A 24,599-nucleotide genomic window follows, 5' to 3' on the forward strand; every position below is an offset into this window, starting at 1 on the left:
TCTGTAAGAAAGTTATTTATAGTGCTTCGGACTAGATTACAAGGAGGTGGCTTTGGATACAACAATGTGCTCCAAAATTGCACCAAATTTGCACCAAAATTTTGGTGCAAAATTCTGACACATAATGTTATCTAACATAACAAACTAAAAATGATGCTTTACTCCACAACTAGATGATGGTGTCTCTGACAAGCAAAGAACTATCAGCTTATGCAAAAGCTGGAGCAGTGGCTGAAGAAGTCCTCTCCTCAATAAGGACTGTGGTGGCGTTTGGCGGACAGGAGAAAGAAATAAAAAGGTGTTTTCATTGATTCTACCATAGACACAAAGCTCATACATGTCAAACATCATATGTCATTGTTTTCATTTTAGATACACAAATAATTTGGGAGAGGCCAAAAAACTTGGTATCAAGAAAGCAATTGCATCCCAGCTTGCCCTTGGCTTTGTGTATCTATTTGTTTATGCCTCATATGGGCTAGGATTTTGGTATGGTACAGTCCTTATTTTGGGAGATCAGGGATATACTGTTGGAGATGCCCTCGTGGTAAGTGTTCCTAAGGGAATATACTAATAATCTCTTTAATATCCCTGTATATATGCGTTTCATAGACATGGAAGTTATATCAGCAACATCTCCATCAGCCAGGTGATATAGTTTTAGGTCATCAATACTACATGACACCAAAGGCCCCAAGATCTTCTGTTCAGATCAGCAGTTATGCTCAGTTGAGCGCTGCTGCTTAAAGGGATCCTATCAGTCAGACACAATTTTTTGTAGGTACCACATCAGAATAGCCTTAAGAAAGGCTATTCATCTCCTACCTTTCGTCGTCTTCTCCGCGCAGCCGGTCGCCTACAATCCTGGTTCTTGTCGGTATGTAAATGAGTTATTTCGCAGCACTGGGGGCAGGCCCCAGTGCTCAGACAGCACTAGGGGCGGCCCCAATGCTGCGAGAGAACTCTCTCCAGTGGCGCCTTCTCTTCTTCAGCCTCTTCTTCCGGCAATGGCTTGTAACTTCTAGGCCTAGGGCCTTGGGCAGAGCAGACTGTGCATGGCCACAGGCCACGAGAAAATGGCAGCTTATAATACTGTGCAAGCGGCCATTTTCTCGTGGCCTGTGGGTATGAGCAGTCTGCTCTGCCCAAGGCCCGAGGCTTAGAAGTTACAAGCCATCACTGGAAGAAGAGGCTGAAGATGATGCTGCTGAAGAAGAGGAGGCAGTGCTGGAGAGAGTTCTCTCGCAGCATTGGGGCTACCCCCAGTGCTGTCTGAGCTCTGGGGCCTGCCCCCAGTGCTGCGAAAGAATTCATTTACATACCAACAAGAACCAGGATTGTAGGTGAATGGCGGTGAGGAGAAGACGACGAATGGTAGGAGACGGATAGCCTTTCTTAAGGCTATTCCAACGTGGTACCTACAAAAAATTGTGTCTGACTGATAGGATCCCTTTAAAAGGCCAGTAACTTCACGTTCATCCATCCAGTGGTCTGTTTGCAGCTTAGTCCATACAAGTGAATAGGGCTGAACTGCAATACCAAACACAGCCTCTATGCAATGTCCAGCGCTGTTGTTGGTTAGCAGTAAATAGACTATAACATTCAAGAAGCTGATTGATAGGAGTATCAGATCCTCAATAATATTGATGGTGTCATCTTTCCAGAATCAGGATGAAGAACACTCTGTAGTAGTGTATATAGTGCTTTCATGAAAGCTAAGAGATAATCATACAGTATAAACTAGTGTCATATATGTTCTACTATAATTCTTAAAATACGTCTTCTCTGACAGGTCTTCTTCAGCGTGGTGATCAGCAGTTATTGTCTCGGTCAGGCATTTTCTCATCTTGAGGCATTTTCTATTGCAAGAGGTGCAGCTTATGGTATATATCAAGTAATTGATCAGGTAAATCAGAAGTGGGGATACTATGGGCTGAAACTGAAGCATAGTCAATGTTTAGTAGAATTAACCCTTTCACCAGGTACCCACCAGCACTTTGGCTCTCATCTCCACCACCTTGCCATTTGTGGCCAATAGGGATCCCCTAGTTTGTAATCTACAATCTCTGCAGCCATTATTTTAATAGTGTCCACCATTATGATATCTGTTCATTATCCTTATACTTTGCTTCCTCTTTCACCTCTGTTATATATCTTTATATATTTTTAGGCCTCCACTATTGACAGCTTTTCGACAGACGGACACAGACCAGATAATATAAAGGGAGATGTGGAATTTAAAAATGTTTATTTTTGTTATCCATCTCGACCAAATGTTCCGGTAAGAGAATATATACAAATTTTTTATTAAAGGGGTTCTCCCATCTCAGTCTTTCAGCCAGGCAGTGTCTGCTTCTCACTTCTTGTATTTCTCTCCCTCTCCCCCTTCTTCTGAATGGGACAGAGAACACTTAAGCAGGTCAGATAATATGCAAGTTCTTGTACAGAATGGACTCTATATTATCTATGTGTTTACATAGAGAGATAACAGCCTCGGCTTTATCAGAAGAGTGCAGTTAGCTGAATGGCTTGTCCTGCCAGCACTGATTAAGTGACGTCACTTGTCCTATTTCCCAAGTCTATGGCTATAGCAGCGCAGTCTAAACAATGGAAGGAATAAGTTCACATAACGGGCAAACAAAGCAGAATTTCTAAAGCAATATATTTAGGAAAAGTCTTCAATTTACATAAGCTACCAGTATAGATAGGATCCTTGAGATGGAACAATGCCATTAACGTTATATACTTTTTCAAATTGAAAAGCTTCAACAAATACAGGATACAATGCTGCCCCATTATTTTCACTACTATTGCTGGATTCACACCTGCGCTTGCAACCTGTTTTTGGGGATTCCGTCCCCGATCCTGCTTGAAAAATGTGGAGAGAAAAGTTCTTCATGCAGGAAATCACTGGACTCCATTATAATCTATGGGGTCTGCCAGTTTCCCCAGGAAACTTCTTTTTAGGCCGTGGCCCCACAGGATGGAAAAGCCGTGGCATTTTAGAGTAAGGGTAAAGTGGATAGGATTCTAGTGAATCCCATGCCCACTTTGCGGTAAGAATAGCAGTGCGGACATGCCCGATTTCCAAAACCAACGTGGTTTTGGAAATCGCAGCATGTCAATTAAACCTACGGAAATGCCGGTGGTTTCCCCATAGCTATAACTGTAACAGAAAGTCTGCAGAGGAAAACTCAGTGAACTTTCTGTCTAAAGCACTTCAGGAAGAACCGTGATGTGTTACTGCCACGGTTTTTCCCACAGCGCTTTTTTGCTGCCGGAAGTCCCATGAGGCCTTCGCCTTAAGCGGATTGGGTTTCTGAGCGAAGTTCTGAACCTAGTATATGTTTGCCACAGACAATTGACATATCTAGTCATAATACTCTGTTTAGTAGTGGTCGAATTGTAAGTCAGAAAGATATATTGAATTGAATGGCTATTAGTATACTGTAGAAATATGCATTACCGTATAAAGCTAAGTTTAAGTTCAGCCTACAAAAATTCTAATTTTTTTTAAAAATTCTAAGTTGCAAAAACATTTCTTGTGATTTTTTATATAATAATTTCACAATTTATTTTTAAGGTTTTGAATGGACTAACTTTAAAAGTTAAATCTGGACAGACGGTGGCTCTGGTTGGACAAAGTGGATGTGGTAAAAGCACCAGTGTGCAGCTGCTACAAAGACTTTATGACCCACAAGAAGGATTGGTAATTATTATTTCTTGTTTTACACGCAAAGATATGATCACAATCCCCAATATTAAGACATTACCCTGATAGTAATTGGTTTAATAAGCTCCACTAATTGAAACATTGCCTGATGTGCTGTTGTAGATAATGGTTGATGGTCATGATATAAGATCTCTGAATGTCAGACATTACAGAGACTTAATCGGTGTGGTCAGCCAGGAGCCCGTCCTGTTTGGAACATCTATTAGGATGAATATCAAATATGGAAGAGAAAATGTGACTGATGAGGAAATCGAGGCAGCAGCTAAAGAAGCCAATGCCTATGACTTTATTATGGCACTGCCCGAGGTAAGCGATCAATGGCAGCTTAATAGAACTTGAAGTACAATAAGCTATGTATAGGAGATGTATACCATACACATAAAACCAGTCATCAGTGTATACAATACTTATTATATATGGAAAGTATAACAATTGAAGTGTACAAAGTATGATTTATTTCATATATAAGTTTCATAGATTAACCTGTACTATTTATTTAGGAAACGTTTATAACTGATAGTACACTTTAAAGAGATTCTACCATTAAAAATCTTTTTTCTGTGGCTAACACATCGGAATAGCCTTTAGAAAGGCTATTCGTCACCTACCTTTAGATGGGATCTCCGCCGCACCTTCCTTAGTAATACCGGATTTTACCGGTATGTAAATTAGTTCTCTGGCAGCGATGGGGGCGGGCCCTAGCACTGAAAATGCAATGAGGGCGTCCCCACCGCTGCCCGAGAACAGGATCCTGCGCCACCTCTATCTTCTGCTGGATTCTACCCTTCTTTCTTCGTCTTTCTTCGGCGGCTTCACCTCTGTCGGCTCTGACATTAGTAGAGCCGAATGCTCAAGCGCGGACATAGTTCCGAGGCCGCAATTGCGCGCATGTGCATTCGGCTCTACTAGTGTCAGAGCCAACAGAGGTGAAGCCACCAAAGAAAGAAGGGGAGGATCCAGCAGAAGATAGAGGCGGCGCAGGATCCTGTTCTCGGGCAGCGGTGGAGACGCCCTCATCGCATTTTCAGCGCTGGGCCCGCCCCCATTGCTGCCAGAGAACTAATTTACATATCGGTAAAACCGGTATTACTAAGGAACGGCGCGGCGGAGATCCCATCTAAAGGTAAGAGAAGAATAGCCTTTCTAAAGGCAATTCCGACGTGTTAGCCACAGAAAAAAGATTTTTAATGGTAGAATCCCTTTAAGGTTGTTTAGATGTCATATATTAAGAAATTCTATGTAGTGGTATTACACATAAGGGGGGGTTCACACCTGCGCTCCGCATCCAGTTTGTACAGTCCAGCCGGTTTCCGTCTTCTGCCCCACGAAACTGGACAGGAGACTGAAATCCGACAGTCAGCTTTCAAACCCATTCACTTGAATGGGTTTGTAAAGGTGACCAGCCGTGTGTGTCTTCTGCCTGTCCGCAGGGAAACTGTTTTTTTTTGCAGCTGGACATAAAGTTGGACATGCAGGATAATAGCAGTAGCCACTATAGACTGACTGACATCTTTTTCTGATATTAACCATTTTTATATTTTTTATATCATATATGGTAGACATTTTGCATGAAGGCTCTTCCGTGCTAGAGTGATTAGATCTAGTTTGTATTTTCTATGTTGGTAATGAAAATTATAATGATAATATTTTTGATTGAAAAGTATGTTTCATATAACTACAATTATACTAAAGGGGCTTTCACACTACCGTTGGCTGTCTGTTCTGATAGTGTCTGTGAGGCTCGGTTCACACTACCGTTACAAATGTCCGTTGCTGTCTTCCGTCATAGGATGACAGCAACGGACATTAAACTGTCACAGAGAACTTTCTCATTGACACTAATGTGAACAACATGGCAGAAGCTAGCTTTCGGCATGTTTATTTACTTTTGTAATGGAAGATAAAGCCCTGCATGCATTTTGTGACGGACGCTAGCAACGGACACTACTAACGCCTTCTTACTTCTGAGACTCATCTACTTTCTTTCAATTTTTTTCACATAATTTTAGTGTTTTTAAAAAAATGCTTCCATTCCAGAAATTTGAAACACTGGTTGGAGAAAGAGGGGCACAACTAAGCGGTGGCCAAAAGCAAAGAATAGCAATAGCTAGAGCCTTAGTGAGAAATCCGAAGATACTACTACTGGATGAGGCCACCTCTGCTCTAGATACTGAAAGTGAGTCAATTGTGCAAGCAGCTCTAGATAAGGTAGGTAATATGTCCATGTCATAATAAAAAATACATTGTAGCCACTTCAGGTTGCAGCATGTTCTTTCATTTTTCCATTTCTGGATGTGTTTTATTGTATTAGTTCTTGTTCTATAAAATTATATCAAGATAAATTAAATTTCACATTATTTTTAAATGTTGTTTTGCAAAGATTCTAAGTCACATGATACATTTAAAGGGAATCTACCACCTCCACCAAGCATATTCTCACTACTGTGTTGTAGTCTTGTAGGATACATTACAGTGCTAAATAAGATACATTTGTTATTAGAGATGAGCGAACAGTGAAATATTCGAGATTTGAGATTCGTTTCGAGTAGAGCCTCAATATTCGACTACTCAATCGAATATTGAATCCCATTATAGTCTATGGGAAAAAAAAGCTTGTTTCAGGGGAAACCACTATTTGACTAAAGGAGAGTCACCAAGTCCACGAGTAGCAGGAGTAGAGTGTTTAGGAGGAGCGCTGTGCAGTTAAAGCGCATGGATCCCATTATAGTCTATGGGGTCCGTGCGCTTTAACTGCACAGTGCTTGCAGTTGCACTGATAAAAAGTAAGCTCCCTCGTAACCGCAAGCTGCCAAAGACGAGCCTGTGGCAAATCAATGCTGGTTCTGCAGCAGGCTCGTCCTTGCTAGTCGGGAGAAATGGCAGCTTGCTGATATGAGGGAGCTGACTTTTTGTCATAGGAATGCATTGACCAGCGTTGATTGGCCTGTGTACAGCATTCGGCCAATCAATGCTGGTTCTGCCAAAGGCTCATCTGTGAGGAGACGGAGTCTAAGATCGGACCACAATGGGGACTGCTGGCCAATCAACGCTAGTCAATGTATTCCTATGCGAAAAAGTAAGCTCCCTGGTCAGGGGTCCGATCGGGATGTCAGGGGCTGGTTCGGGCCCCTGTCCAGTGCATTTGCATTGATAAACTGGGCGCTGCTAGTGGGTGGCAGGGGCTGGAACAGTAAGCTCGGGGCCCCAAGCTGCTGGCAGCGCTGTAATGAATAAAGAAGCACGGCTGCAGGCAGTTTCCCAGGGCCCCGACACTTACACAGAGGGGCCTCCTGCCAGTGCAATCTTAGGAAGCGATCTCTCTGCAAGCCGGGACTTTCCCCCCTCCCCCTCCTCTTCAGAGTGAGTCATCGCTTACATCGGCCCGTGTGGGGACAGAGGAGTCTGCTGCTGCTGCTTCACAAATGTGAGTATATTTTTTTCTTTTTTTTGGTAAAATGTAATATTTAATATGTATGTGTGTATATTTGTTTAACCCTTAAGTGCTATCATGGTGTCTATCATACACCATTACCATACACATATCACTATGATAGACACCATGATAGTACTGAAGGCATACCTCCCAACCGTCCCGATTTCTGCGGGACAGTCACGATTTGGGTGACATGTCCCGCGGTCCCGGTTGGAGGGAGGTATGTCCCGATTTCAACTCAGATCTGCGTCCAGAGGACGCAGATCTGAGTTGAACACATATGCGGCTGAAGCAAGGAGCTGACACACGTCAGCTCCTCGCTTCACTGCTGCCCGCCTCTCTCCCTGACACATGCGGCTGAAGCTGCTCGCGTGCTCGCTTCGCCGCTGCGTCTCTCTCTCGCTGACACATGCGGCTGAAGCGAGGAGCTGACCTGTGTCAACTCCTCGCTTCGCTGCTGCCGCTCCTGGCTTGTAGACGCGATGTACAAGCCATGAGCCGGCGGCAGCGGCGAAGCGAGGAGCTGACACAGGTCCTCGCTTCAGCCGCATGTGTCAGCGAGAGAGAGACGCAGCGGTGAAGCGAGCACGCAAGCAGCTTCAGCCGCATGTGTCAGGGAGAGAGGCGTGCAGAGAGCGGCGAGGGAGCGGAGGAGAAGGTAAGTTTAATGTGGAGGTGGAACGTGAATCTGGGGGCAGAGATGGAGAGGACGGCATGACACTGGGGGCAGAGATGGAGAGGACATGAATCTGGGGGCAGAGATGTGGGACATGAATCTGGGGGCAGATATGGAGGGACATGAATCTGGGGGCAGAGATGGAGTGGACATGAAACTGGGGGCAGAGATGGGGTACATGAATCTGGGGGCAGAGATGGAGAGGACATGAATCTGAGGGCAGAGTTGGGGGACATGAATCTGGGGGCAGAGATGGAGGACATGAATCTGGGGGCAGAGATGGGGGGGACATGAATCTGGGGGCAGAGATGTGGGGACATGAATCTGGGGGCAGAGATGTGGGACATGAATCTGGGGGCAGAGATGTGGGGACATGAATCTGGGGGCAGATATGGAGGGACATGAATCTGGGGGCAGAGATGGAGTGGACATGAAACTGGGGGCAGAGATGGGGTACATGAATCTGGGGGCAGAGATGGAGAGGACATGAATCTGAGGGCAGAGATGGGGGACATGAATCTGGGGGCAGAGATGGAGGACATGAATCTGGGGGCAGAGATGGGGGGGACATGAATCTGGGGGCAGAGATGTGGGGACATGAATCTGGGGGCAGAGATGTGGGGACATGAATCTGGGGGCAGAGATGGAGGGACATGAATCTGGGGGCAGAGATGTGGGGACATGAATCTGGGGGCAGAGATGGAGGGACATGAATCTGAGGGCAGAGATGTGGGACATGAATCTGGGGGCAGAGATGTGGGGACATGAATCTGGGGGCAGAGATGTGGGGACATGAATCTGGGGGCAGAGATGGAGAGGACATGAATCTGGGGGTAGAGATGGAAGAGGGACATGAAACTGGGGGCAGATGAAGGGTGTATATGAAACTGGGGGAGAGATAGAGGGGAGACATATAATTTACGGGTGACTGTAGGAGGATTATACTGTGTGCGGGCACATGAAAAATTAACGAGTGGGCGGAGTCAACACAAAAGTGGGCAGGGCTAAATTTGCCACGGCGCGCTACGCGCGCCGCACTTTTTGTCCCTCTTTCGGTTCTTCAAAAGTTGGGAGGTATGCTTAAGGGTTAAAGTATGTGACTTGTATACTGTGTGAGGACTGTATGTTTGTATATAGGTATGTGTGTGTATATACAGTATGCTATAATAATGTGTGAGTGTATGTATATATGTTAGTATATATGGTATATATGGTATATGAATGTATATAAATGTGTATATGCTATATATATATATATATATATATATATATATATATATATATATATATATATATATATGTGTGTGTGTGTGTGAGTATATATGAATGTATATGTGTGTGTGAGTATATATGAATGTATATGTATGAGTGTGTAGGTAAATGTTGCAGTTTTTGGAAATCGCAGGACTTATACCTACGGAAACACCTACAGTGTCCCTATAGGTAGAATGGAAGCAGAAAGTCCACAGAGGAAACCTCTGTGGAGTTTCTGCAAAAAGCACTGCAGGAAAACTGATGTGTTGGCGCCGGGGTTTTTCCTGCAGAGCTTTTTGGCTGTGGGACACTGTGCTAGGTCTTATCCTTATAGTGTGATGTACAGTATATTGAGATGTTAAGGAGGAGCTCTTACCACCTGGGGCACATGCGGTTTTATATACCGCTAGAAAGCTGACAGTGCACTGAATTCAGTGCAGCTTTCCCATTCTGTGCCCCCGGTGAAGAGCTATATGTCCCGGTACCGTAGCTCTTCAATGTCAGAAGGGGGTTTCTCACAGTCAGTCAGGAACGTCCTTCTTCCCAGCAGCGCCTATATCGCTGTACTATGAGACCGGGGAGGAACGCCCCCTCCCCTCCTGATAATGTTCGTCCATAGACGTGTACTGGGGGGAGGTAGCGTTCCTCACCGCTCAACGTCATCACTAGGCGGTAAGCAAAGCCCCCTCACACAGTACAACGCAATAGACGCTACTGTGAGGAAGGGCGTTACTGATTGACTGTCAGGAACGCCCTTCTGACAGTGAAGAGCTACGGTACCGGCACTGATAGCTCTTCACCTGGGGCACAGAATGGGAAAGCTGCACTGAATTCAGCACCCTGTCGGCTTTCTAGCGGTGTATTAAACCGCATGTGCCCCAAATGGTGAAAGGTCCTCTTTAAGCATATTGTTCAGTCTCATGGCCTTATTTCTGGAAATCCTGTATCTAATTGGTCTCAGTGGTCCCATGAGGTGCAGGACTCCCAGCAAGGAGGCGCCGGCACGAGACTGAATGGACACTGGCGGCGGACAATGGAGCAATGGGGACAGGTGAAGGCACTTTTTATTTTTTTATTTTACACCTCCCGCCAGGCAAATGGGTTGATCCAATTCCTGGACAAATCTTTAAAGGATTTATCCAACTTTATAATATTGATGGTCTGTCCTTAGGATAGGCCATCAATATTACATCTGTGATGATACAACAGCCAGGACCTCTGCAGATCAGCTATTCCAGGACAGCGCGGCTATAGGTAATGGTAACATTTCTAGGAGCCGTGCTGTTCACTTTCCATACAGAGTGTAGCAGTAGGTTTAGGTAGTATGTTGTTGCACATTGTATGGCAGATGAGCAGCATGGCTCCCGAGATGGTATTACCTTTAGCTGCCCTGTCTCGGCATCGCTGGTCTGCAGGGTCCTGGTGGTGGGCCCCTAGAAACAATTCCACTGGTGGGCCCTAGACACCCCAGTCCGACCCTGTATGCAAATGAGGCAGTTAGTGCACTGAAGCTGGACCTTCCCTAAAACACTGTTCTGTCTGCTCAGACCCCAACCATCTCCTGCCTGTACCACTCCAAGTACTTTGTGGATCTTTCACTACTTTGACCCATTCTATTTGAGCAGCAAGTGCAGTGCTCCGGGAGCTGAAGACCCTCCCCCAGTGCACCAGGTGCCTCATTTACATAAGATTTCAGAGATACTGTATACATATGAATTTTTAACTGTTTCTTTTCTGGGAATTATTATTACTTATAGTGCCAATATATTTTCTACTATTTGAATTTCCTATATGTGATGTTCACATAAAACCATGTTAATAATATATGATTCACTGTGATACTACTACTGATGATCAATGGAGGACTCAGCGGTGGGGCTACCAGCGATCAAATCATCTATCCTGAGTCTGATAAGAAACTCACAAATTTTATTAAAGTAGGGCTCACACGAAATTGTTTATTCTCTGACCCATTAAAGATACATGATATCAATTAGAAACTTACTGAAAAATCCGACCAACTTATAGAATAACTGAAGACTGAACAGAATCAATGATCTGTGTGTATAGGGTGTATTTATATTGCTTTGATTTTTTCAGGTCAGTAAGGGACGTACGACAATCGTCATTGCTCATCGTCTCAGCACAGTTTGGACAGCGGATCTAATTGTTGTGTTGCAAAATGGCGCTGTGGCCGAGCAAGGCTCCCATTCAGCATTAATGGAGATAAAAGGAGCATACCATACTCTTGCAACAGCACAGGTATACAGGCCTTGGCCAAATGATGAGTTCCTTGAATCAACACAAACAAAATCTGAAACTAATGGTGTAGGTCATGTAGCAGCGGAACTGGTTGACATGGGGTGCTGCACCACATAGAGTAGGGATCCACTTTACATAAGTTGTCATGAACTGGCTGTATACAACTTGTATATCAAAATGTAAGCTAAGATAGATCAATGTATGATACTGGGATATGGAGTCCAAGTCTGTTTTCTAAACAGAAGTATGTCCGAAACAAACTTTTGGGGCACAACATTAGGCTTTTTTTAATATAACGAATTGGAATACAATTCTGTAGGCCACAGGGTATGGGGTCTCTCATTGGCTTGACACTACTATATACGCTTATGTTTTACAGTTTATACAAGGAACAGAAGATAATACTGAGAATAAGGAGTCACTAAATGGAATACCACATAAGCCATCACCAGTAAAGTGCCCTAACTCTCCTATAAAAAACAACATAAAGGAGGGCAAGGAAGATAAGGAAAATGAAGCTGAGAATGAGGAAGAGGTAATATCTTGAATATTTACGTTTAACTCCAATTTGCTGTTCAAGTCCAGTTAGTATAAGATAAAGGAGTGACCTGCTACATGAGGCCTTAGCCAAACAGTGACATTTACCGGTGGGGCTTTGCAATTTTAAATTGACTGTTAAGGGTTAAGTATATTAATAGTTACACTATATTTCTTTTACAGGAAAGTCTTCCCAATATTTCCTTCATAAAACTTTTGCAACTCAACCAGTCTGAATGGCCTTATATTATGGTTGGGACTCTCGCATCATTAATTAATGGGGGAGGTCATCCAGCATTTTGCATCATTTTTGCCAAAATTATAGCGGTAAGTAAGATAGGACGTCCAGTAAAATAGAACTGTCTGAATAGCCTTAGCACCAGTGTAGAGAGTGGTACCATTATCAGTAACCCATGTAATGAATGACCTTTAAAGGGATTCTAGCAATAAAAAACATGTTTTAAACTAAAAGGACTATAATGGCTATTCATCTTGTTCCTTTATCTTGAAGGTCTGCACTGCCGTTTTTAATTTTTCTTCATTCTTCATTGTGCTCAGAAAGCACAGGGGGCATTCCTTCTGTGTTCTGAGCACAGCATTGTCATCCATTCCAGCACCGCCTTTCTTCTGCTCCGTCGCCCATTTGCCTCCTCTTCACTCCTCTTCCTGTAAAAGACCACCATAAAATGGCCAATGGACATGCGCAGTCAGCTTCTCTGTCGGCCATTTTGTGGTGGTCTCCTGCAAGTAAGGGAGTAGAATGCATGGACTGGAATGGATGACAATGCTGTGCTCAGAGCACAGGGGGAATTCTCCCTATGCTTTCTGAGCACAGTGAAAAACAACGAAAAATTCAAAAACGGTGGCGTGGACCTTCACAATAAAGGTAAGAGATCAATTGGCTTTATAAAGGGCTAGTCCTATGTGCCTTTAAATTAAAACGTGTTTTTTTTAATGACAGAATCCTTTTAAGGGATGTATGCTCAAGAGATATTTCCTGTAGATCAAGAAATCTATAAATTATTCTATGAATCCTGGACCATAGAGAATAATAGCACCCGGTAAATTACAATAAAGATGGCCAGAAGTTGCATCCCCCACTTCTTCAGTAAAGATTTTGGTTTGTCATATTCCCTCTCTTGATTCTACAGATTTTGTGAGAGAGATTTCCATCGGCATTCACCCCAATGGCAAAAAAACCCATAACGTAAGGTTTCTTCCGTCATGTTTTTTTACTTTTCTGAGGGAAGAAAAAACTATGCATGCAGGACTTTACAAAAGTTAACAAACATGACGGAAGACGGCAACCATCATGTTTTTTTACATTAGAGTCAATAGGAACTCTGTGTTACTCTGCTACTTTAATGTATTGTAAATATAGCCTTAGACAACTGAAAAATGATGGATGGAATATTCCAAGAAAAAGTACAAGAAGCTGCTACATAATACCTGTTAGACCCCATGATGACAAACAGGAGATCCATTCTTTTGGACACTTCTCTTGTTCCCTGGACTGTCTTCCCATCTTTATTTTGATCTAAGAAAACATAAGGGAGAATATTCAGTCTCCAATGGATCAAAATTGTAACGGTCACAAATCACTAAGGCCTGGTTCACATCTGCATTTGGTGTTCCGTTTGGGGAGTCCGTTTGGGAACCCCCCGAATGGGATACCGAATGCACTGAGAAGCAATGAGCACTGAAGGCACACAGACTCCCTTAGACTATAATGGGGTCCGTGTGTTTTCCACACGGTGTCCGCACGAATCATGCCGACAGGAAAGTTGTTCATGAAGTACTTTTCTCTCTGCATGTTCAATGTGGACAGCACACAGAAAACACACGGACCCCATTATAGTCTATGGGGTCCATGTGCTTTCATTTCTCAACACTTATCAACGCGTTCGGTATTCCGTTTGGGGGTCCCCATGCCGACTTCCTGAACAGAATACCGAATGCAGATGTGAACCAGGCCTAACACAGACTTGCATAGACTGCAGCAGATTTGTGAATGAATTATGAGGCAGATATTTTATAGCAGGTAAAAACACTAACCAACCATATTAATAAAAGCAGGACGTCAGCTTATAACACTGCTATCAACCAGTCTTCAGATTCCATATTTTTCCTTTGCTTTTAACTTCCCCAGAAACACATTTTTTTTTTTTTTTTTTTTTTTTTTACTTTGACAGATCTTTGGCTATGACGATTCAGATAAAATAAAAAGTGACTCTGACTTCTATTGTATAATGTTTGCAGTAATTGGTTTGGTGTCTTTTTTCACGTACTTCTTACAGGTAAGTTGATGTTCATTTGGTTCCTTTTCCTAATAGAATTACTACCAATTTTTGGCCTATGAACCCAGTTTTACTGTCATTACTTTGAAGTCTTCTCTTTTACACTTCACCAATGATTCTCCATAATATGGAATAAAATGAAACCGGCAGAGTAAATAAAACATGGACATGAGCACCGTACACCGCGTTTCAACATATTGTGCCAGTTATATTTTTCTTGGATTTTCCTAAATGCTTTATGACAATCAGTATAATGTACACTTCTTCAACCATTTTATTGGGAAAATCTCCCAATTTTTGATTTTTTTCACAAATGAAAATATCAAAATCCACTTTCAAAATGATTATGCACAACAGTTTATAAGTTGGAAAGAACTGTAAATGGTTATTTGTTGAATTTGCCACATTAAGAGGTCAAAATGAGGCTAAGGCTGAGGCCCCACATTGCGGAAACGCAGCTTTTTTTGTTGCAGATTTTGTTGCGGTTTTTTGAGCCAAAGCCAAGAATGGCCACAAAAGGAATGGGAACGCTATAAAATTTCTTATACTTTTCCCTTCTGCTCAATACATTCCTGACTTTAGCTCAAAAAGCCGCAACAAAATCTGCAACAAAAAAAGCTGCGTTTCTGCAACATGGGGCCTCAGCCTTAAGCCCCACGGCATGGAAATGCACATTTTTTGTTGCAGATTTTGCTGAGGTTTTTTGAGGCAGGAGTGAATTAAGCATTCCTTTTGTAGACATTATTGGCTTTGGTTCAAAAAACCGCAACAAAATCTTCAACTAAAGAAGATGTGTTTCTGCAACGTGGGGCCTCAGAAACATCTTGACTGGCCAAGTTACATGTTAAAATAGGACACTTCTTTGATATCAGCCTGAGGGTAAGTTCACACAGGAGTTTTTTGGACCAAATTTTGACGCGGCGGCCGCCTCTGAATCCGGTCCAAAAAACAGCTAGCCGCGACTGGATGCCGGGGCAGTGCATACAGTGCACCGGCATCCAGTTGCGGGATACCGCTCTGGATTAGACGTGAATGAATGGGCCTAGTTGGGAGGAAGTGTCAGCCGCAGAATCCACCTGAAGAAAGGGCATGTCGCTTCTTTTGTCCACGAGCGGGAACAAACCGCTCGCGGGAAAAGGCAATGACTGGCTTGATTTCAATTGGAGGTGGTTTTTTGACACGGATTCTGACGCAGATTCTGTCACATCCCCTGACACCATAACATTGAATGTTGTACTTTAACTATTTCCGTCACTCTTGAAATGAATAGCATAGGGAGACATATTTTGTGTCCACTGGAGCAAGACACCTCTTGTTCTCAGGATTGGTAGACGGACCCCAAGCAACCAGTAATGTATCCTGTATTTTATGAATAAGGGTTAAAAATATACATGGCATATCCCCTTTTCATAATTTTTCTTCTTTTCTTTCTTTGACTTGTCAGGGTTTCATGTTCGGAAGATCAGGAGAAGTTCTTACTATGCGGTTGAGGCATTTGGCATTCAAAGCAATGTTACGTCAGGTTAGTGATGAAAATGAATTCAATGTCCCCATCTGCATGTGTTATAACATCAGTGATTTTTTTTCTTTTATCCTCTAGGAAATATCCTGGTTTGATGACAAGAAAAATAACACTGGAGCTTTAACAACAAGACTCTCTACAGAAGCTTCTCAGATCCAAACTGTATGTACAGATCAGTCCACATTGGAATTGTTTTGTCTTTGTAATGTAATAAATCCTGTACATTTTACTGTTGCTGCTTCTACTGTCTCACCCCAGTAATGGATTCACAGCAACACTGCTCAAAACTGCTGTATAACGGTATACATGCTGCTGCTACTTCTGAGAGCATGCTAGAGATAGGGACCAGCATCTTCCTTTGTATGTGATGTATATGAGAGACGTTTTGTGAGTTACATTTTTCTCATTTTTCCACCAGGCCACAGGCTCCAGGCTTGGGTTACTTGCCCAGAACTTTGCGTGTATGGGACTATCCATTATAATTGCTTTCTGCTATGGTTGGGAGTTGTCTTTGTTGATTCTCGCAATGACTCCTGTTCTTGTGGTTACTGGTCTGCTAGAAACTAGGGCCCTTACTGGCTTTGCTAATCGTGATAAAAAGGATCTTCAAGAAGCTGGAAAGGTATCCATTAAATGTCTACTAGCTTAAAGTGTATTTCCATTTCACACACATAAGGATAGGCCAGAACCCCATGTCCTAACTTCATAGCTCCATACTATAAATATCTGTTCTTATATTTAGCTTAAAGGGGATTTGCCACGTAAAGCATTTATCCTTTTTCCTTCTGAAAGAGGGTAAATACCTGACAGTGTGGCTCTGACCAATGAGACCACTACCAAACTTGAGAACATGGGGTCCTTTGTCCCTGCTGTGCATTCCCCCTGCCAACCATACCCTAATCCAGTTATCACACACACTTCTACTGGAGAACACCAGTCCGGCCAATAGGTTTTCTCATGAAAGCTTATATACAGTCATTTAAATTTGGAACTTCAACACATAAAACTAACCCTAGTGATATAAATATATTATAGTACACTGTATAGAATATTATAATAATGCACCAAGTACATTGTACTTTGAAATACAGACATAAGACATTTACTAAGACTTCTGAGGATTAGAGATGAGCGAACAGTGTTCTATCGAACTCATGTTCGATCGGATATTAGGCTGTTCGGCATGTTCGAATCGAATCGAACACCGCGTGGTAAAGTGCGCCATTACTCGATTCCCCTCCCACCTTCCCTGGCGCCTTTTTTGCTCCAATAACAGCGCAGGGTAGGTGGGACAGGAACTACGACACCGGTGACGTTGAGAAAAGTAGGCAAAACCCATTGGCTGCCGAAAACATGTGACCTCTAATTTAAAAGAACAGCGCCGCCCAGGTTCGCGTCATTCTGAGCTTGCAATTCACCGAGGACGGAGGTTTCCGTCCAGCTAGCTAGGGCTTAGATTCTGGGTAGGCAGGGACAGGCTAGGATAGGAAGGAGAAGACAACCACAACAGCTCTTGTAAGAGCTAAATTCCAGGGAGAAGCTTGTCAGTGTAACGTGGCACTGACGGGCTCAATCGCCGCAACCCAGCTTTCCCAGGATCCTGAATGGAATACACTGTCAGTGTATTCCCGTATACCCGATATATACCCCCGATACCCGTTCCAACGGTGTGCCCCCCCACCTTCACCCCAGAAATACCCTGCAAGTCCCCTAGCAATAGAATTGGGGCTATATACACCCACTATTTTTGCTACTGCCATATAGTGCCATTGTCTGACTGGGAATTCAAAGAATATATTGGGGTTAGGTGCACCCACAATTTTTACTACTGGTATACAGTGCCAGTTTCTGAATGGGAATTCAAAGAATATATTGGGGTTATAAATACCCTCATTTCTTGCTACTGCCATATAGTGCCAGTTTCTGACTGGTAATTCAAAGAATATATTGGGGTTATAAATACCCTCATTTCTTGCTACTGGTATATAGTGCCATTGTCTGACTGGGAATTCAAAGAATATATTGGGGTTACGTGCACCCACAATTTTTACTACTGGTATACAGTGCCATTGTCTGACTGGGAATTCAAAGAATATATTGGGGTTATAAATACCCTCATTTCTTGCTACTGCCATATAGTGCCAGTTTCTGACTGGGAATTCAAAGAATATATTGGGGTTACGTGCACCCACAATTTTTACTACTGGTATACAGTGCCATTGTCTGACTGGGAATTCAAAGAATATATTGGGGTTATAAATACCCTCATTTCTTGCTACTGGTATATAGTGCCATTGTCTGACTGGGAATTCAAAGAATATATTGGGGTTACGTGCACCCACAATTTTTACTACTGGTATACAGTGCCAGTTTCTGACTGGGAATTCAAAGAATATATTGGGGTTACAAATACCCTCATTTCTTGCTACTGCCATATAGTGCCAGTTTCTGACTGGTAATTCAAAGAATATATTGGGGTTACGTGCACCCACAATTTTTACTACTGGTATACAGTGCCAGTTTCTGACTGGGAATTCAAAGAATATATTGGGGTTACAAATACCCTCATTTCTTGCTACTGCCATATAGTGCCAGTTTCTGACTGGTAATTCAAAGAATATATTGGGGTTATAAATACCCTCATTTCTTGCTACTGGTATATAGTGCCATTGTCTGACTGGGAATTCAAAGAATATATTGGGGTTACGTGCACCCACAATTTTTACTACTGGTATACAGTGCCAGTTTCTGACTGGGAATTCAAAGAATATATTGGGGTTACAAATACCCTCATTTCTTGCTACTGCCATATAGTGCCAGTTTCTGACTGGTAATTCAAAGAATATATTGGGGTTACGTGCACCCACAATTTTTACTACTGGTATACAGTGCCATTGTCTGACTGGGAATTCAAAGAATATATTGGGGTTATAAATACCCTCATTTCTTGCTACTGCCATATAGTGCCAGTTTCTGACTGGGAATTCAAAGAATATATTGGGGTTATAAATACCCTCATTTCTTGCTACTGGTATATAGTGCCATTGTCTGACTGGGAATTCAAAGAATATATTGGGGTTACGTGCACCCACAATTTTTACTACTGGTATACAGTGCCAGTTTCTGACTGGGAATTCAAAGAATATATTGGGGTTACAAATACCCTCATTTCTTGCTACTGCCATATAGTGCCAGTTTCTGACTGGTAATTCAAAGAATATATTGGGGTTACGTGCACCCACAATTTTTACTACTGGTATACAGTGCCATTGTCTGACTGGGAATTCAAAGAATATATTGGGGTTATAAATACCCTCATTTCTTGCTACTGCCATATAGTGCCAGTTTCTGACTGGTAATTCAAAGAATATATTGGGGTTATAAATACCCTCATTTCTTGCTACTGGTATATAGTGCCATTGTCTGACTGGGAATTCAAAGAATATATTGGGGTTACGTGCACCCACAATTTTTGCTACTGGTATATAGTGCCAATTTCTAACTGGGAATTCAAAATGCGCAAGGCTCCCGGAAAGGGACGTGGACGAGGCCGTGGGCGAGGTCGGGGGAATGGTTCTGGGGAGCAAGGTAGCAGTGAAGCCACAGGGCGTCCCGTGCCTACTCCTGTGGGGCAGCAAGCATTGCGCCACTCCACAGTGCCAGGGTTGCTTGCCACATTAACTAAACTGCAGGGTACAAACCTTAGTAGGCCCGAGAACCAGGAACAGGTCTTGCAATGGCTGTCAGAGAACGCTTACAGCACATTGTCCAGCAGCCAGTCAGACTCTGCCTCCTCTCCTCCTATTACCCAACAGTCTTGTCCTCCTTCCTCCCAAAATTCCCAAGCTTCACAGAACAATAACCCCAACTGTCCCTGCTCCCCAGAGCTGTTCTCCGCTCCTTTCATTGTCCCTCAACCTGCCTCTCCACGTCACGATTCCACGAACCTAACAGAGGAGCATCTGTGTCCAGATGCTCAAACACTAGAGTCTCCTCCATCTCCGTTCGATTTGGTGGTGGATGAACAGCAACCCACCCTCATCGACGATGATGTGACGCAGTTGCCGTCAGGGCATCCAGTTGACCGGCGCATTGTGCGGGAGGAGGAGATGAGACAGGAGTTGGAAGAGGAAGTGGTGGATGATGAGGACACTGACCCGACCTGGACAGGGGGGATGTCAAGCGGGGAAAGTAGTGTGGATGTTGAGGCAAGTGCAGCACCAAAAAGGGTAGCTAGAGGCAGAGGCAGAGGTCAGCAGCTTAGGCGAAGCCAGGCCACACCCGGAATCTCCCAAGATGTTCCAGTTCGTACCCAGCCCCGAAAAACTCCCACCTCGAGGGCACGTTTCTCGAAGGTGTGGAGTTTTTTCAAGGAATGCGCCGAGGACAGATATAGTGTTGTCTGCACAATTTGCCTCTCGAAATTGATTAGGGGCTCTGAGAAGAGCAACCTGTCCACCACTTCAATGCGCCGTCATTTGGAATCCAAGCACTGGAATCAGTGGCAGGCAGCAACGGCAGGACAAAGGCCGCCTGCCGTTCACGCCACTGCCACTGCCTCTGCCACTGCCTCTGCCTCTGCCACTGCCACTGCTGACTGTGCTGGCGATGCACTCCAGAGGACGAGCCAGGACACCACTTCATCTGCCTCCGCCACTTTGTTGACTTCTCCCTCATCCTCCCCTGTTCCTGTCTTATCTCCTTCTCCTGCACCATCAAAGGCACCATCAGGCGCTTCTTTACAACAACCCACCATCTCTCAGACATTGGAGCGGCGGCAGAAATACACTGCTAACCACCCACACGCGCAAGCCTTGAACGCCAACATCGCTAAACTGCTGGCCCAGGAGATGTTGGCGTTCCGGCTTGTTGAAACTCCCGCCTTCCTGGACCTGATGGCAACTGCGGCACCTCGCTATGCCGTCCCTAGCCGTCACTACTTCTCCCGGTGTGCCGTCCCCGCCTTGCACCAGCACGTGTCACTCAACATCAGGCGGGCCCTTAGTTCCGCGCTTTGCACAAAGGTCCACTTGACCACCGACGCGTGGACAAGTGCATGCGGACAGGGACGCTACATTTCACTGACGGCACACTGGGTGAATGTAGTTGAGGCTGGGACTGCTTCCCAAACTGGCCCGGTGTACCTCGTCTCCCCGCCTAACATTCCTGGCAGGGACACGAGAAGAACACCCCCCTCCTCCTCCTCCTCTACCGCCTCCTCCTCCGCCACCGCCTCCTCCTCCGCCACCGCCTCCTCCTCCGCTGTTAGATTGACCCCAGCTACGAGTTGGAAACGTTGCAGCACTGGCGTTGGTAGACGTCAGCAGGCTGTGCTGAAGCTGATCAGCTTGGGGGACAGACAGCACACTGCCTCCGAGGTGAGGGATGCCCTCCTCGATGAGACGGCAATATGGTTTGAGCCGCTGCACCTGGGCCCAGGCATGGTCGTTTGTGATAACGGCCGGAACCTGGTAGCAGCTCTGGAGCTTGCCGGACTCCAACATGTTCCATGCCTGGCCCACGTCTTCAACCTAGTGGTGCAACGTTTCCTAAAGAGCTACCCCAATGTTCCAGAGCTACTGGTGAAAGTGCGGCGCATGTGCGCCCACTTTCGCAAGTCGACAGTAGCCGCTGCTAGCTTAAAATCTCTCCAGCAACGCCTGCATGTGCCACAACACCGGCTTTTGTGCGACGTCCCCACACGCTGGAACTCAACGTTTCAGATGTTGAATAGAGTGGTTGAGCAGCAGAGACCTTTGATGGAATACCAGCTACAAAACCCTAGGGTGCCACAAAGTCAGCTGCCTCAGTTTCTCATCCATGAGTGGCCATGGATGAGAGACCTTTGTGACATCCTACGGGTGTTTGAGGAGTCCACAAGGAGGGTGAGCTCTGAGGATGCGATGGTGAGCCTTACAATCCCGCTCTTGTGTGTTCTGAGAGAATCCCTGATTGACATCAGGGATAACTCAGATCACACAGAGGAGTCAGGGATAGCATCCGATCCGTCACAGCTGGAGAGTAGGTCCACACATCTGTCCGCTTCATCGCGTTTAATGGAGGAGGAGGAGGAGGAGGAGGAGGAGGAGGAAGAAGAGTTGTCCGATGATGTGATGGTGATACAGGAGGCTTCCGGGCAACTTCGAATCGTCCCATTGTTGCAGCGCGGATGGGTAGACATGGAGGATGAGGAGGAAATGGAGATTGAACTTTCCGGTGGGGCCAGAGGAGTCATGCCAACTAACACTGTGGCAGACATGGCTGAGTTCATGTTGGGGTGCTTTACAACCGACAAGCGTATTGTCAAAATCATGGAGGACAACCAGTACTGGATCTTTGCTATCCTTGACCCCCGGTATAAAAACAACATCTCGTCTTTTATTCCGGTAGAGGGGAGGGCCAATCGCATCAATGCTTGCCACAGGCAATTGGTGCAGAATATGATGGAGATGTTTCCAGCATGTGACGTTGGCGGCAGGGAGGACAGTTCCTCCAGTAGGCGACCAAGTTCTCACCGGTCCACACAAACGAGGGGCACACTGTCTAAGGTCTGGGACACCTTGATGGCACCCCCTCGCCAAAGTGCCGCCACAGAGGGTCCTAGTGTCACCAGGCGTGAGAAGTATAGGCGCATGTTGCGGGAATACCTTTCCGACCACAGCCCTGTCCTCTCCGACCCCTCTGCGCCCTACACGTATTGGGTGTCGAAGTTGGACCTGTGGCTTGAACTTGCCCTATATGCCTTGGAGGTGCTGTCCTGTCCTGCCGCCAGCGTCCTATCTGAGAGGGTGTTCAGTGCAGCCGGTGGCATCATCACTGACAAGCGCACCCGTCTGTCAGCTGAGAGTGCCGACCGGCTCACTTTGATAAAAATGAACCACCACTGGATAGAGCCTTCATTTTTGTGCCCACCTGTGTAAAGCACCCCAACATGAAACTCCATGTCTGTACTCAACCTCTCCAATTCCTCCGCATCCTCATACTCATCCACCATAAGCGTTGCACAATTCTGCTAATACTAGGCTCCCTCCAACATGATTTCCCCCAACTCTGCTGGTTAGAGGCTCCCTCCACCCTGATTTCCACCAACTCTGCTGGTTAGAGGCTCCCTCCACCCTGCTTTCCCACAACTCTGCTGGTAAGAGGCTCCCTCCACCATGAATTTGCCCAAACTGGGCTGGTTAGAGGCTCCCTCCACCATGAATTGGTCCAAACTGGGGTTTTTAGAGGCTCCCTCCACCATGAATTTGCCAAAACTGGGCTGTTTAGAGGCTCCCTCCACCATGAATTGGTCCAAATTGGGGTTTTTAGAGGCTCCCTCCACCATGAATTTGCCCAAACTGGGCTGGTTAGAGGCTCCCTCCACCATGAATTGGTCCAAACTGGGCTGGTTAGAGGCTCCCTCCACCATGAATTGGTCCAAATTGGGGTTTTTAGAGGCTCCCTCCACCATGAATTGGTCCAAACTGGGCTGTTTAGAGGCTCCCTCCACCATGAATTGGTCCAAACTGGGGTTTTTAGAGGCTCCCTCCACCATGAATTGGTCCAAACTGGGGTTTTTAGAGGCTCCCTCCACCATGAATTGGTCCAAACTGGGTTTTTTAGAGGCTCCCTCCACCATGAATTGGTCCAAACTGGGGTTTTTAGAGGCTCCCTCCACCATGAATTGGTCCAAACTGGGGTTTTTAGAGGCTCCCTCCACCATGAATTTGCCCAAACTGGGCTGTTTAGAGGCTCCCTCCACCATGAATTGGTCCAAATTGGGGTTTTTAGAGGCTCCCTCCACCATGAATTGGTCCAAACTGGGCTGTTTAGAGGCTCCCTCCACCATGAATTGGTCCAAACTGGGGTTTTTAGAGGCTCCCTCCACCATGAATTGGTCCAAACTGGGGGTTTTTAGAGGCTCCCTCCACCATGAATTGGTCCAAACTGGGGTTTTTAGAGGCTCCCTCCACCATGAATTGGTCCAAACTGGGCTGTTTAGAGGCTCCCTCCACCATGAATTGGTCCAAACTGGGCTGGTTAGAGGCTCCCTCCACCATGAATTGGTCCAAACTGGGTTTTTTAGAGGCTCCCTCCACCATGAATTGGTCCAAACTGGGGTTTTTAGAGGCTCCCTCCACCATGAATTGGTCCAAACTGGGGTTTTTAGAGGCTCCCTCCACCATGAATTTGCCCAAACTGGGCTGTTTAGAGGCTCCCTCCACCATGAATTGGTCCAAACTGGGTTTTTTAGAGGCTCCCTCCACCATGAATTGGTCCAAACTGGGGTTTTTAGAGGCTCCCTCCACCATGAATTGGTCCAAACTGGGGTTTTTAGAGGCTCCCTCCACCATGAATTGGTCCAAACTGGGCTGGTTAGAGGCTCCCTCCACCATGAATTTGCCCAAACTGGGCTGTTTAGAGGCTCCCTCCACCATGAATTGGTCCAAACTGGGCTGGTTAGAGGCTCCCTCCACCATGAATTGGTCCAAACTGGGTTTTTTAGAGGCTCCCTCCACCATGAATTGGTCCAAACTGGGGTTTTTAGAGGCTCCCTCCACCATGAGTTGGTCCAAACTGGGGTTTTTAGAGGCTCCCTCCACCATGAATTGGTCCAAACTGGGGTTTTTAGAGGCTCCCTCCACCATGAATTTGCCCAAACTGGGCTGTTTAGAGGCTCCCTCCACCATGAATTGGTCCAAACTGGGTTTTTTAGAGGCTCCCTCCACCATGAATTGGTCCAAACTGGGGTTTTTAGAGGCTCCCTCCACCATGAATTGGTCCAAACTGGGGTTTTTAGAGGCTCCCTCCACCATGAATTTGCCCAAACTGGGCTGTTTAGAGGCTCCCTCCACCATGAATTGGTCCAAATTGGGGTTTTTAGAGGCTCCCTCCACCATGAA

General features: G+C 45.3%; 1 protein-coding gene across 1 annotated transcript in view; it reads left to right on the top strand.

Moving 5' to 3' along the window:
• Nucleotides 1-24,599, top strand: part of ABCB5 (ATP binding cassette subfamily B member 5) — a 63,956-nt gene that overhangs the window by 23,564 nt on the left and 15,793 nt on the right. The window contains exons 8-21 of the mRNA XM_075271485.1: nt 174-298; nt 373-547; nt 1,793-1,906; nt 2,171-2,281; nt 3,584-3,709; nt 3,836-4,039; nt 5,771-5,941; nt 11,197-11,358; nt 11,738-11,893; nt 12,079-12,222; nt 14,088-14,192; nt 15,637-15,714; nt 15,793-15,876; nt 16,133-16,336. Coding sequence (XP_075127586.1) covers nt 174-298; nt 373-547; nt 1,793-1,906; nt 2,171-2,281; nt 3,584-3,709; nt 3,836-4,039; nt 5,771-5,941; nt 11,197-11,358; nt 11,738-11,893; nt 12,079-12,222; nt 14,088-14,192; nt 15,637-15,714; nt 15,793-15,876; nt 16,133-16,336 — 1,959 coding nt within the window. The remainder of the gene's footprint in view (nt 1-173; nt 299-372; nt 548-1,792; nt 1,907-2,170; nt 2,282-3,583; nt 3,710-3,835; nt 4,040-5,770; nt 5,942-11,196; nt 11,359-11,737; nt 11,894-12,078; nt 12,223-14,087; nt 14,193-15,636; nt 15,715-15,792; nt 15,877-16,132; nt 16,337-24,599) is intronic.

The sequence above is a fragment of the Leptodactylus fuscus genome, chromosome 4, assembly GCF_031893055.1.
Source record: "Leptodactylus fuscus isolate aLepFus1 chromosome 4, aLepFus1.hap2, whole genome shotgun sequence".
Classification (NCBI taxonomy): domain Eukaryota; kingdom Metazoa; phylum Chordata; class Amphibia; order Anura; family Leptodactylidae; genus Leptodactylus; species Leptodactylus fuscus.